The sequence below is a fragment of the Halichoerus grypus genome, chromosome 6, assembly GCF_964656455.1.
Source record: "Halichoerus grypus chromosome 6, mHalGry1.hap1.1, whole genome shotgun sequence".
Classification (NCBI taxonomy): domain Eukaryota; kingdom Metazoa; phylum Chordata; class Mammalia; order Carnivora; family Phocidae; genus Halichoerus; species Halichoerus grypus.
Window position 1 is genome coordinate 6603589 of NC_135717.1, and position 12488 is coordinate 6616076.

The 12488-nt window shown below is 40.5% G+C and overlaps 2 protein-coding genes and 1 non-coding gene across 5 annotated transcripts in view; 2 read left to right on the forward strand and 1 right to left on the reverse strand.

Annotated features, from left to right (window-relative positions):
* Window positions 1–2563, forward strand: part of LOC118527105 (cytochrome P450 3A12-like) — a 63388-nt gene extending 60825 nt beyond the window's left edge. Inside the window, exon 16 of the transcript XR_013448687.1 lies at window positions 2523–2563. The gene's annotated coding sequence lies outside the window, so the exon portion shown is untranslated. The remainder of the gene's footprint in view (window positions 1–2522) is intronic.
* LOC118527106 (cytochrome P450 3A12-like) overlaps window positions 1–12488 on the forward strand; it is a 54208-nt gene that overhangs the window by 16248 nt on the left and 25472 nt on the right. For all 3 annotated transcript variants that reach the window (XR_013448691.1, XM_078074376.1, XM_036078737.2), the window contains exons 2-4: window positions 2523–2616; window positions 5039–5091; window positions 8018–8117. Coding sequence is in view for 2 of the 3 variants with exons in the window: in XM_036078737.2 (XP_035934630.2) it covers window positions 2523–2616; window positions 5039–5091; window positions 8018–8117 (247 nt within the window). In the remaining variant the exon portion in view is untranslated. The remainder of the gene's footprint in view (window positions 1–2522; window positions 2617–5038; window positions 5092–8017; window positions 8118–12488) is intronic.
* Window positions 1965–2071, reverse strand: LOC118527131 (U6 spliceosomal RNA). Its single transcript, XR_004912977.1, has one exon. It is a non-coding gene; the product is annotated as a U6 spliceosomal RNA (small nuclear RNA).

Below are 12488 nucleotides of genomic sequence, written 5' to 3' on the forward strand. Positions count from 1 at the left end.
GTATTTAATAATGGATTTTTTGCTGAGTTAAGACTATTTCCAGCATGTTCTTCCGAAGGATAAAAGAGGGCTGTTGGTTCAGCCTTTTGACAGTAAAGGTACACAGATAACCTCAGCCTTCTAGAATAATGTTGAGAATATGAATTTAGTGTACACATGCATTCTTCTATGATATAGGCTGTGTATATTTTTAAGTACATGGGCCCAGCAAGTTATTTTAACCTCTCAGTACAGGCAAGTGGGGGAACTGAGCCAGTACTGATGTGAGAAGTATCCAGATAGGACTGGGGATAGAGTGGGAGAATATTCTTCCCTCAAGCAGACCTCCCAGAGATACTCCTCGATCCTGGTCCCACAGGAGGTCATCACAGAACTGCAGGGTTAGCATCTCATCTGCTTGAAGCCAGGGGACAGGATCACCATGTAAACCATACTGTGTGTAGTCTGTCTGGCAGTGGGACTGTCACTGGATCCTGTCACCACCAGGCAAACAACCCTGTAGATTTAGCCAAGAGTGTAGCCAAGAGTCAGTAGCTGTAGACAGTGCTGTCTGCGTGCAATACAATGTAATGGCAATAAAAATGAATGGCTTCATTGTTAGCCCCTTCATTTGTGCCAACAGCAGCAGGACTCTACCAAGAAGAGGGAAGCTGGAAAGAATCAGAAAAATTCACCCAGCCCACCCTCTGCCTTCTTATGGAGCCATGTGAGTTTAGACACTAGACCAGATCTTTCCTTGGGACCAGTGTTGCTGACATGTTCACTCGCTTGGCCTCACTTGGAAGCTCACGTAACATGTTGAATGTTCAGAAACAGAAATTGATTTGTTGTGGCGGTGATGGCAAAGAAGGAACAGAAGTGGGACTAACCGAGGCCACCCCAACTTCTGGCAGTTGGTGCTCATGCACCCATGAACTGTTCTGGAGGAAGTACCAAACACCCACCTGGGCCCAGCTGTGATCTCTCTGGTGGTCCCTCAAGCACATGTCCTTTCATGCAATTCTGTAGGTTTATTTGATTACATAATACAAGATTTGCTGAATTTCTACAGAATATTTGGAACCTGTACTGCCATAAAGGCTAACCTCCAAAGAGGAGGAAACAAAGTCTTAATTCAACTCTGTGGAACATTTTATAGTCAATCATTTTACGTTTTGTAACATGTTAATCTGCTGTCAATTGGAGGTGTCTGAACTTTGGAAGGTCCCCTATCTGTTAGCTAAAAGCACCTACAGGGCTTGTTGAACCATTTCTACCTAGCATTCTTTCCCACCATACTTTCCTAATTTGCCACTGTGGGGTTAGCCTTGTAGGCCTGGCAAGTTCACGGTTGAAATGGTTTTTGGCAGCCTTTTCCCTCAGCCTCCCTTTTCCTCCACTCTGCCATCTCTCAGCAACACCTAAGAGGAAGGCTTGCGAAGATCCAGAACACCAAGTTGTGAGATTCCTCTTAAATCTCATGAAAGATGAAGTATAGGCAGTTCTGTCATAGGGGGCACCATCCATAATGGGTTTCTGAGATAGTTGATGCACAGAGTCAATAACCTGACAGCTCTGTGAATGATCATCTTGAAAAAATTGAGCGTGCCTGGCAGTGTGCTGAACACATGAGTATCACAGGTTGGAAAATCAGATGTCACACAGGGAGGAATGGTCTGGAAATGGATTGTTTAATCACTGATTCCTTAATATGGTATCATTAAGGGGACATATGGGTCAGTTCCCCTTCTCTGCAGCTCAAGAGAACCAGAGTACCTGACAACAGAGACAAGTGGAGCTGAAAGCATCTAACTTTTCTATGAGCCAGTGGAGCCTTGGACACAGTCCTCATTTTACAGAATAAGAACACTGTGGTTGTTCAGAGCCTCTCTATGAAGATAGATTTAAGAAGGACCAGATCCCAAACAGCAACAGGGCCTACAAGGAAGGAAAACCTCTGAGGAAACTATAAGAACATTTTCATGGTAGGCTCAGTAACCCTCAACTATTTGCGTGTCATCCTTGCGCAGGGGCCATGCTAATCTTCTCTGTATCGTTCCAATTTTAGTATATGTGCTGCCGAAGCGAGCACAGTAACCCTTAACTATTGAGTGGATACAATTAAGCAAAATCTCATCATCGGAGGAGAGAAACAATTTTTCCCCTTTCCACCTAAAATGAGAATCTCCAAAATCATGGAAGAGTCATTTACTAAATAGGCATGAGTGAATTTCCTGGAAGAAATCAGCATGAAACTTTGAGGAGCTCTCAAGTGTGGACACATTTCTCAGGTGTTCATTCCAGGATTGAGACCATGACTTTTTCAGCTGCTCCTATCTAATCATTACTTTTGTGGGTCTCACAGTAGAGGTGGGAAAGGAGATGATGAGTGAATGTAATTATTGTTGTTGGAATTGCTGTTATTATTTCTCGCCTACCTGTTACCTCCCACCCTTGCCTGTTCCAGTTCTGCATCAGTGACTGACCAGCCCCAGCACCTATTCCATCATCCCTGTGACCTGGCTTTCTCTTTCACTTTATAGATATGGGACCTACACACATGGACTTTTTAAGAAGCTGGGAATTCCTGGGCCAACACCTCTGCCTTTTTTGGGAAATATTCTGGACTACCATAAGGTGAGTGTTGTTTGAGCTCCCTCTTCTGCATCTTATATTTGCTAATCCCAGCTTAATTCCATAGTGAATATGCTCCTCCTCAGGAGAAAGTGCTTAGGTTTCAGACTTTCCAGAAATGGTGTCACAGGCCCCACCCAGCACATGGCCAGGTCTACCCCAGGGCTCTATTGTCTGCTGTTAGGAGCCTCACGGTTTCCCTCAGTGGGCAACCCAGCTCTCTGATTCTGTACAGGACTTGATGTTCTAGCTTGTGAGCATTGTGAAGAGGCTTTTGTTTCTGGCAGGTGCAGATTCCCAGGAAGGCATAATCGTACTTGGTATGAGAAGAGCATCAAGGGGGTCCATGCTAGTGGTCCATTAAGCTGTGTACCCTAGAGTCAGACTTTTAAGTTCATAGCACGATCTCTGGGTAACCTTCTCATTTTCCTGGATAGCTTGGAACTTCAGTTTATTGGGAAGCCCAAGATTCATTTTTGGGGAATTTGTACATACTTGACTTCCCTCAAGAACTGGCCAACCCCCTGCAGTTATTTCCATGGCTCTAAGTCACCCTTTGTCACCTGTGACATCTTTTGGGATTTGTGAGGTTGAACCAGAGTTCTCTGCTTTACTTTTCTACCTTCCAAGGAGGCACCTTCTGGGTGAGTTGGGCAGGGAGGGAATCTAACTGAGAGTAGATGGTGCTTGTCTATTGACTTCAGATTTTAACTTTTGAACAAGTTGTGCATGTGTGTTGTTTTGCACACAATGGTAGAACCACTCATAAAAAATCACTAGAAAAGAGACGCTTTGACAAAATTATTGAGAAATTAATGTAACTCAGTGGAATGTACTATCTGACACACACACTAAATGTTGGTGGAGCCTTTGTGGCTAATCCAGGGCTGATACCTCACCTGAGGCTGGGCCTCTGGACAGAATGTTAGGAGCTCACATCTAGAAGGCCAGCAGGCAGTCTGCAGGCTGCTCTCTGCTGTAGAGTTCCTTTTCCACAGACCTGAGGCTTGTTTCTCAGATCCCACTCCTCCCCACTGAGGCTTGCAGTGCCCAGTACTGCCTAAGAACTCCTAGAGTTTTTCCCTCCAAAACAATAATTTCCTTTCCACTTTTCCCAGATCGACTACTTAGTAGATGCACCCAAGACCCATATTTCTTTGTGTAGTTGAAACATCAAATATCCCAACAAAACTTAGCAACAGGAAGTTTTGTTGTTGTTTTTTTCAAGTGACAGAAGTGAAAACACAGAGCAAATGTTTTTTTATTTTTATTTTTATTTTTTTATCATTGTGTTCAGTTAGCCAACATATAGCACATCATTAGTTTTTGATGTAGTGTTCAACGATTCATTAGTTGCATATAACACACCCAGTGCTCATCACATGTGCCCTCCTTAATACCCATCACCCGGTTACCCCATCCCCCTACCCCACCTCCCTTCTGTAACCCTCAGTTTGTTTCCTGGAATCCAGAGTCTCTCATGGTTTGTCTCCCACTCTGATTTCTTCCCATTCAGTTTTCCCTCCCTTCCCCTATGGTCCTCTGCACTATTCCTTATGTTTCACATATGAGTGAAACCATATGATAATTATCTTTCTCCGCTTGACTTATTTCACTTAGCATAATCCCCTCCAGTTCCATCCATGCCAATGCAAATGGTGGGTATTCATCCTTTTTGATAGCTGAGTAATATTCCATTGTATATATGAACCACATCTTCTTTATCCATTCATCTGTTGAAGGGCATCTCAGCTCCTTCCACAGTTTGGCTATTGTGGACACAAGCAAGTGTTTTGTCTTGCTCTGTCCTCTGTGGAGTGGTGGCACCATCCCTTCTTTTCCATGTTGAGGTGGACAACTGGAAGGCGAGTCCACCTTGTCATTCATTCACTCATCTCTCACTTTCACACTCAACAAACATGTCTTAGACTTCTGTAATTCTGCTAGACTAAAAGAGGTCACTGGTGTCTTAATTTCCTAAATCCCCTGGAATTCTAGTAGGGCTCCTGAGATCAATGAGCGGGATGCTGACTGCTGGTTCAGAGGGTGCAGGCCATGCTTACTTTCCCTCAGCTCCAGTTTTCCCACATGGCCCTGAGGTAATAATTCAGAGGATTCTGAGATTTAGAGAAAACACAGGCACAAGCCAAACAGGCCAGAAATTCAGAGGTTCTGTAGTCCTCACAGACAAGGTAAGTTGTTCAGTATCTGCAATACTCGGAGAGGATTCAAGAGGGACTTGAATTTCTCCATTTCAATATCCTCTTGTTTCCTCTCCTTTCCGGTAAGACACCTGTGATAAGAGCTTCCCTCTGACTGCCAGTGAGAGTAAGCTGCATTTCATGTGATCTGAGTCCTTTTCATCCCTGTAGGAGGTAGGGCTCAGGACATTTAGATTAGTAATATGTTTTGTTTCTTCTTGCAGGGCTTTTGGAATATTGACAAGGCATATTTTAAGAAATATGGAAGATTTTGGGGGTGAGTATTCTGGAAACTTCCACTGGACAGGCTTGTTATGATGAGGCTCCCAGCTGTCTAGAGAGTCTTAGTCAAGAGCCTCTTGGGATGAAGCCCGCTGTAGTAAAGTTTCTGGTGTCTCTCCTTCCTGGGATCCCATGTATCACCAGGTGTGCAGATCTAAATGTGATCGGACCTGGAGAGCTGCAGGTCATCACTGATCTCCAGACATTGGTGCCCGCGGAGTCCTAGCATCGCTTTCTACCCTGTCTTGTGATTACCGTCTTCTCCCCTTGCCCTCCTTATGTCCCCTTTAATTGCAAAAATGCATTATTTCAAGCCTTTCTAATATGTGCCTATCAGTGCATCTCATTACCTCTTTCCCACATGATTCACTTTTCATTAAAAGCCAAAGATCCCTTATTTAAAGTTTGGATTAAATATGTCCTTTTGAAAGGTGGGCTGTGGGGGTATTGGTGGACAGAATGGGAAGCCTTTCTGCTCAGTTTTTTCTTAACCAACTGAGCCACCCAGGCGCCCGCTGCTCAGTTTTTTCTTACTTTCTTTGCAAGTGTGGAGTTTGTTTTGTTTTTAATATGAGGCCAAGACTTTTCTTTCAATACAAGTATATACAAGTGTTTCTTTATTCTACAGACATGAAGAGATGTAGAATATTTCTTTTTTTTTTTAAGATTTTATTTATTTATTTATTTGATAGAGAGAGCGAGAGAGCACAAGCAGGGGGAACAGTAGAGGGAGAGGGAGAAGCAGGCTCCCCGCCAAGCAGGGAGCCTGATGCGGGGCTCGATCCCAGGACCCTGGGATCATGACCTGAGCCGAAGGCAGACGTTTAACCATCTGAGCCACCCAGGCGCCCCAATGTAGAATATTTCTTTTTTTTTTTTTTTAAGATTTTATTTATTTATTTGAAGAGAGAGACACAGCGAGAGAGGGAACACAAGCAGGGGGAGTGGCAGAGGGAGAAGCAGGCCTCCCGCAGAGCAGGGAGCCCGATGTGGGGCTCGATCCCAGGACCCCGGGATCATGACCTGAGCCGAAGGCAGACGCTTAACGACTGAGCCACCCAGGCGCCCCCCGATGTAGAATATTTCTAAACCACGGTGTTTCTTGGTGCACTGATGGACTTGGTGATTTTGTGGAGTGGCCACTGCTGCTTGCAGTGGATGCTCCCATTCAGAGCGGCTGGAGGTTTGGTGAAGTAGAGGGAGAGGTATAGTGTGCGTCTGGGATGCTCACAGCCAGTGTTGGACTTTCTTACACCTCTTTATCTTCTCTCATCAAGTCCTAAGACACCGTAGGGTCCTGCTGAATTGGTGTGGCCCATAAGGAACATGATAGAATAGAAAGAACACAGATCTCTGGATCACTACTGGTTCAGCTCCACTGCCCCTTTCTATATGCAGTACTGATCAGCTCTGGATGGAGTCAGTCTTACATCATTGGCCCCAGTTCTGTCCTTAATATATGGTTCTCAAGCTTAGCTATAGAAAAGAACCACATGGGAGAGCTTGCTAAAAATGGAGATTCTTGGTATCCATCCATCCCTCAGCAACACCGAGTCTGGAGGATGTGGGGTGGGACCCAAGAATCTGAATTTAACTGGCAATGGAAACATTAGGACTGGATGAGATCATGAATATAAAGGGTTACGCCAAACCACTGTCCCTTGTCCATCCAGGTGTTTTTGAACAAACAGGATGGGACGAGGGGAATCATCCAAGAAATATGATCAGGCTGCTGGGAGAGCAGACCTAAGTGCCACCTCAGTAACTTCTATCACTGCTTCAACGCAAAATATACTCAACTCCCACTTCAACTTTCTGAGTTTTACTTTTTGGACATGGGTAGCATTTAGTACAGTGGTTCTCATCCATTTTAAATGTGATCACAAAGCCATTTGAAATTCCCCTGTGACATCAAAGAAAGACTATGGGACTTGTGGAAAATCTCCCATTTTGTTTTGGCAAATGCAAATGATTTATAATGGAAAACAAAAATGCCAGAGGGTGGGGTAATTAAGCTTAAAATAAACCTCATGCCAGTTGCCCCTTGCCTTTAACAGGCATATTGACAGTCAAGTCAGGCTGGATAGGGATGGAGCACATATAAAGAGTCAGCTTTGTGTGAGACATGTGTCAAAAGTGGGCGTGCCCCGCTGCTCTGGGATGTCACCTACATGGAGCCCAAGGGACTCACACTTGGGACCCACATATAAGAATAAATACAAGTAATGAAAAGAAAATATTTTGAAAATGAATTATGCATGTTTCTCTGTATTTCTTTATTCTCTTTGTCCTTTTGTTTCAAATTTTTCTGATTTTGATCTTACCAAGGACCTCTCTTTAATAGTTAAAATAATATTTTCTTTAAAATGTTATAAACTAGGAAGGAAATTTTAGAAAATAGGGCAAAGAAATTTTTCATAATCCTACCATCACTTTTTGAGCATTCCAAGATTTTGTCATTTGCAGATACATCTTTACATGTTTGTGATCAGTGTATCTACAATTTTCATCTAATATTGTATCATATGTTTTCCATGTGTTTGATATTTCTTTAAAATTATAATTTTTCTTGTCTAACAGGCAGACTCCCTCATTAATTTTTTATTCCTAGATAATTTACTTGCCTTCAGTTATTTACTAACACAACTTTCTTTTTGATAATATAGATAAATTATTTGAAATGTTTGAAATACTTCTAAGATACTTGAAATACTCTAAACATGCAGAAAATTATGGAGAATGATCCAGGAAATACCGATGTACACATCACCTAGAGTTAACAAATGTTCTAATGTTATTTCTAATTATGATGTCAGAGTTTGGATTATGTAATGTCAAGATAAAAGTCTGGACTTCCAGGCATGGCTGCAACTGCAGAAACTGTCATGTTAAGTGTAATCAGCTCTGTTTTCCCAACACAGGTTTTATGATGGGCGACAGCCTGTGTTGGCTATCACGGATCCGGACATGATCAAAACAGTACTAGTGAAAGAATGTTATTCTGTCTTCACAAACCGGCGGGTAGGCATTGGTTTAGTCTTAATTCACAGATTGACTGATTGATTGATTGATTTATATAGCTTTTATTTTGAAATATTTTTAGATTCATAGGAAGTTGTCTCGGGAGGTTCCATGTCCTGTGGCCTTCAGGCTATTTCCCCTTAGGTAATATCCTGCATAACTATAATATAGTATGGAAATGGAAACTGACATTGGTTCTAGCCACAGAGCTTATTCAGATTTCAAGTTTTATGTGCACTCTTTTGTGTGTGTGTGTTGCTCTCTGAATATTTATCTTACATGTAGATTTGTGTATCCACCACCCCAGTCATGTTAGAGAGCTGTTCCATCACCAAAAATCTCCCTCTTACTATTCTTTTATAGGCACGGTGTGTAGCTTGTCTCTTCCTTGTCTCAAGGTTTTCAGCAGAGCAAACGTTTTTTGTTTTTTAGGGTTTTTTTTTTTTTTTAGAAGGCCAATTTATCCTTTATCCTTTTATGGGTTGTGAGTTTGGCATCAAGTTAGAAAACTCTTTACCTAGCCCTAAGTCCTAAGATTTTCCCAAGTATTTAGTTTTACGTTTTATATATATATTTTTTTAATTTTATTATGTTATGTTAGTCACCATACAATACATCATTAGTTTTTGATGTGGTGATCCATGATCCATTGTTTTCATATAACACCCAGTGCTCTATGCAGTACGTGCCCTCCTTCATACCCATCACCAGGCTAACCAATCCCCCCTCCCCCCTCCCCTTTAAAACCCTGTTTGTTTCTCAGAGTCCATAGTCTCTCATGGTTCATCTCTCCCTCTGATTTCCCTCCCTTCATTTTTCCCTTCCTTCTCCTAATGTCCTTCATGCTATTCCTTATGTTCCACAAATAAGTGAAACCATATGATAATTGACTTTCTCTGCTTGACTTATTTCACTTAGCATAATCTCCTCCAGTCCCATCCATGTTGATGTAAAAGTTGGGTATTCATCCTTTCTGATGGCTGAGTAATATTCCATTGTATATATGAACCACATCTTCTTTATCCATTCATCTGTTGAAGGGCATCTCAGCTCTTTCCACAGTTTGGCTATTGCAGACACTGCTGCTATGAACATTGGGGTGCATATGGCCCTTCTTTTCACTACATTTGTGTCTTTGGGGTAAATACCCAGGAGAGCAATTGCTGGGTCATAGGGTAGCTCTATTTTTAAATTTTTGAGGAACCTCCACACTATTTTCCAAAGTGGCTGTACCAACTTGCATTCCCACCAACAGTGTAAGAGGGTTCCCCTTTCTCCACAACCTCTCCAACATTTGTTGTTTCTTTCCCTGTCCATTTTTGCCATTCTAACTGGTGTAAGGTGGTATCTCAATGTGGTTATACACTAACAACACAACTGTAGAAAGAGAAATTAGAGAAAAGATTCCATTTACAATAGCACCAAAAACCATAAGATACCTCGGAATAAACTTAACCAAAAAGGTAAAGGATCTATACTCTAGGAACTACAGAACACTCATGAAAGAAATTGAAGAAGACACAAAAAGATGGAAAAATATTCCATGCTCATGGATCGGAAGATTAAACATTGTTAAAATGTCTATGCTACCCAGAGCAACCTATACCTTCAATGCCATCCCGATCAAAATTCCAATGACATATTTCAAAGTGCTGGAACAAACAATCCTAAAATTTGTATGGAATCAGAAAAGACCCCGAATCGCCAAGGAAATGTTGAAAAAGAAAAACAAAGCTGGGGGTATCACATTGCCCGATTTCAAGCTATATTACAAAGCTGTGATCACCAAGACAGCATGGTACTGGCACAAAAACAGACATATAGACCAATGGAACAGAAGAGAGAACCCAGATATGGACCCTCAACTCTATGGTCAAATAATCTTTGACAAAGCAGGAAAAAACATGCAATGGAAAAAAGACAGTCTATTCAATAAATGGTGCTGGGAAAATTGGACAGCCACATGCAGAAGAATGAAACTCGACCATTCTCTAACACCATTCACAAAGATAAACTCAAAATGGATGAAAGACCTCAATGTGAGACAGAAATCCATCAAAATCCTGGAGGAGAACATAGGCAGTAACCTCTTTGACATCAGCCACAGCAACTTCTTTCAAGATACATCTCCAAAAGCTAGTGAAACAAAAGCAAAAATGAACTTTTGGGACTTGATCAAGATAAAAAGCTTCTGCACAGCAAAGGAAACAGTCAACAAAACAAAGAGGCAACCCACAGAATGGGAGAAGATATTTGCAAATGACACTACAAATAAAGGGCTGGTATCCAAGATCTATAAAGAACTTCTCAAACTCAACACCCAAAAAACAAATAATCAAGTCAAAAGTGGGCAGAAGACATGAACAGACACTTCTCCAAAGAAGACATACAAATGGCTAACAGACACATGAAAAAATACGTTTTATATTTAAGATATTGTCTTATGTACTTTTTTTATTATGTTCAGTTAGCCATTGTATAGTACATCATTAGTTTTTGATGTAGTGTTCAATGATTCATTACTTATGTATAACACCCAGTGCACATCATAACACGTGCCCTCCTTACTTTTATGTTTTACATTTATAATGTAAATCTCATATAGTTTTATGTTTTACATGTAGGTCTGTGATACATTTTGTGTAATTTTTTAAATTTTATTTATATTTAAATTCAATTAATTAACATACTGTTATTATAGTGTTTTATTAGTTTCAGAGGTAGAGTTTAGTGATTCATCAGTTGCATAGAACACCCAGTGCTCAATACATCAAGTGCCTTACTTAATGCCCATCATCCAATTACCCGATCCCTCCACCCACCTCCCCTCCAGCAACCCTCAGGTTGTTTCCTATAGTTAAGAGTCCTGTTAGTTATGAGGTGTGAAGATCTTTCTTTTTGGTCTGTGGATGTCTAATTGCTCCAGCACCATTTGTGGAAAGGCTATGCGTCCTCCATTGAATTGCTTTTGTACCAGTATCAAAATTGAGTTGGACCTACTTATGAGTGTCTGTTTCTCATTCTCTGTTCTGTTCATTGATCTCTGTAATCTCCCTCCACCAATGCCAGGCTCTCTTGATTACTGTAACCATATAGTAAGTCTTAGCATCATTGTGTTAACTATTCTAGCTCCTTTGCCTTTCTATACAAATTTAGAATTAGCTTATCTGTATTTACAATTTGCTGAGATTTTGATAAGAACTGATTTAAACCCATAGATCAGTTTGGGGGAAATCTATATCTTTAAGTCCTATCTTTCAAGGCATGGATGCAGTATGTTCATTCATTTATTTAGGTTTTCTTTGATTCTTTTCACCAACATTTAGTTCGCGTAGAGATCTCATACATATCTTGTTAAATGAGCACCTAAAGTATTTCACCTTCTTTGAGTGATTATGATTGTTACTGTGTTTTTAGTGTGTTTTGACATATTCATTGTTATATAGAAGTGTGGTTGATTTTTGTGTGTTGATCTTGTTTTCTACAAATAGCTTAGCTCATTTATTAGATGCAGAGGTGTTCTTTTTTATGTTCCTTAGGATTTTCTACATTGACAATTATGTCACCTGAAATAGGATCACTATGATTTTTATCTTCCCAATCTGTATACCTTTTTTTCTTTGTTTTGCCTGTTGCACTAGCTAGGATTTCTAGTAAGATGTTAAATAAGAGTTGTGAGAGTGGACATTTTGTCTTGTTCCTGATCTTAGGAGAAAGCATTCAGTCTTTCACTAATTAAAATTTTTTTTGTTTATTTATTACAACTAAAAGTGTATATTTTTAAGGTGCACTATGTGATGTTGTAATGTATGTGTATATACATTTTGAAATGATGAACACAAATGAATTAATATAACCATTACCACCCAGAGTTACCTTTACTCTGGTGTGTGTGGTAAGAATATGTAAGATCTACTTTTTTAGCAAATTCAAGTATACAGTTCAGTATTAACTATAATGCAGTACATTTAGTCTTCAGATCTTATTCATCTTATAATCAGAAGTTTGTACCATTTGATTAACATCTGCCCTTCACCCCCCTCTCTAGGTTCTCATAACTATCATTCTACCCTCCATTACTGAGCTTGATTTTATTTTTAGATTTCACTTATAAGTGAGATCATGTGCTACCTACCTGTCCTTTTGTGTCTGGTTAAGTTGACTTAGCATGTTGTCTTCCAGGTTTATCCATGTTTTTTGGAGAGCATACGATTTCTTTCTTTTTAAGGCTGAATGATATTCCATTTTCTTTATGCATTCATCTGTCCACTTACATTAAAGTATATAATGATAGGTAAGGATTTACTATTGCATTTCATTAGTCCAAGTTTTTCATAGATCACTTGTTCCTTCTTCCTGTCTTCCCTTGTG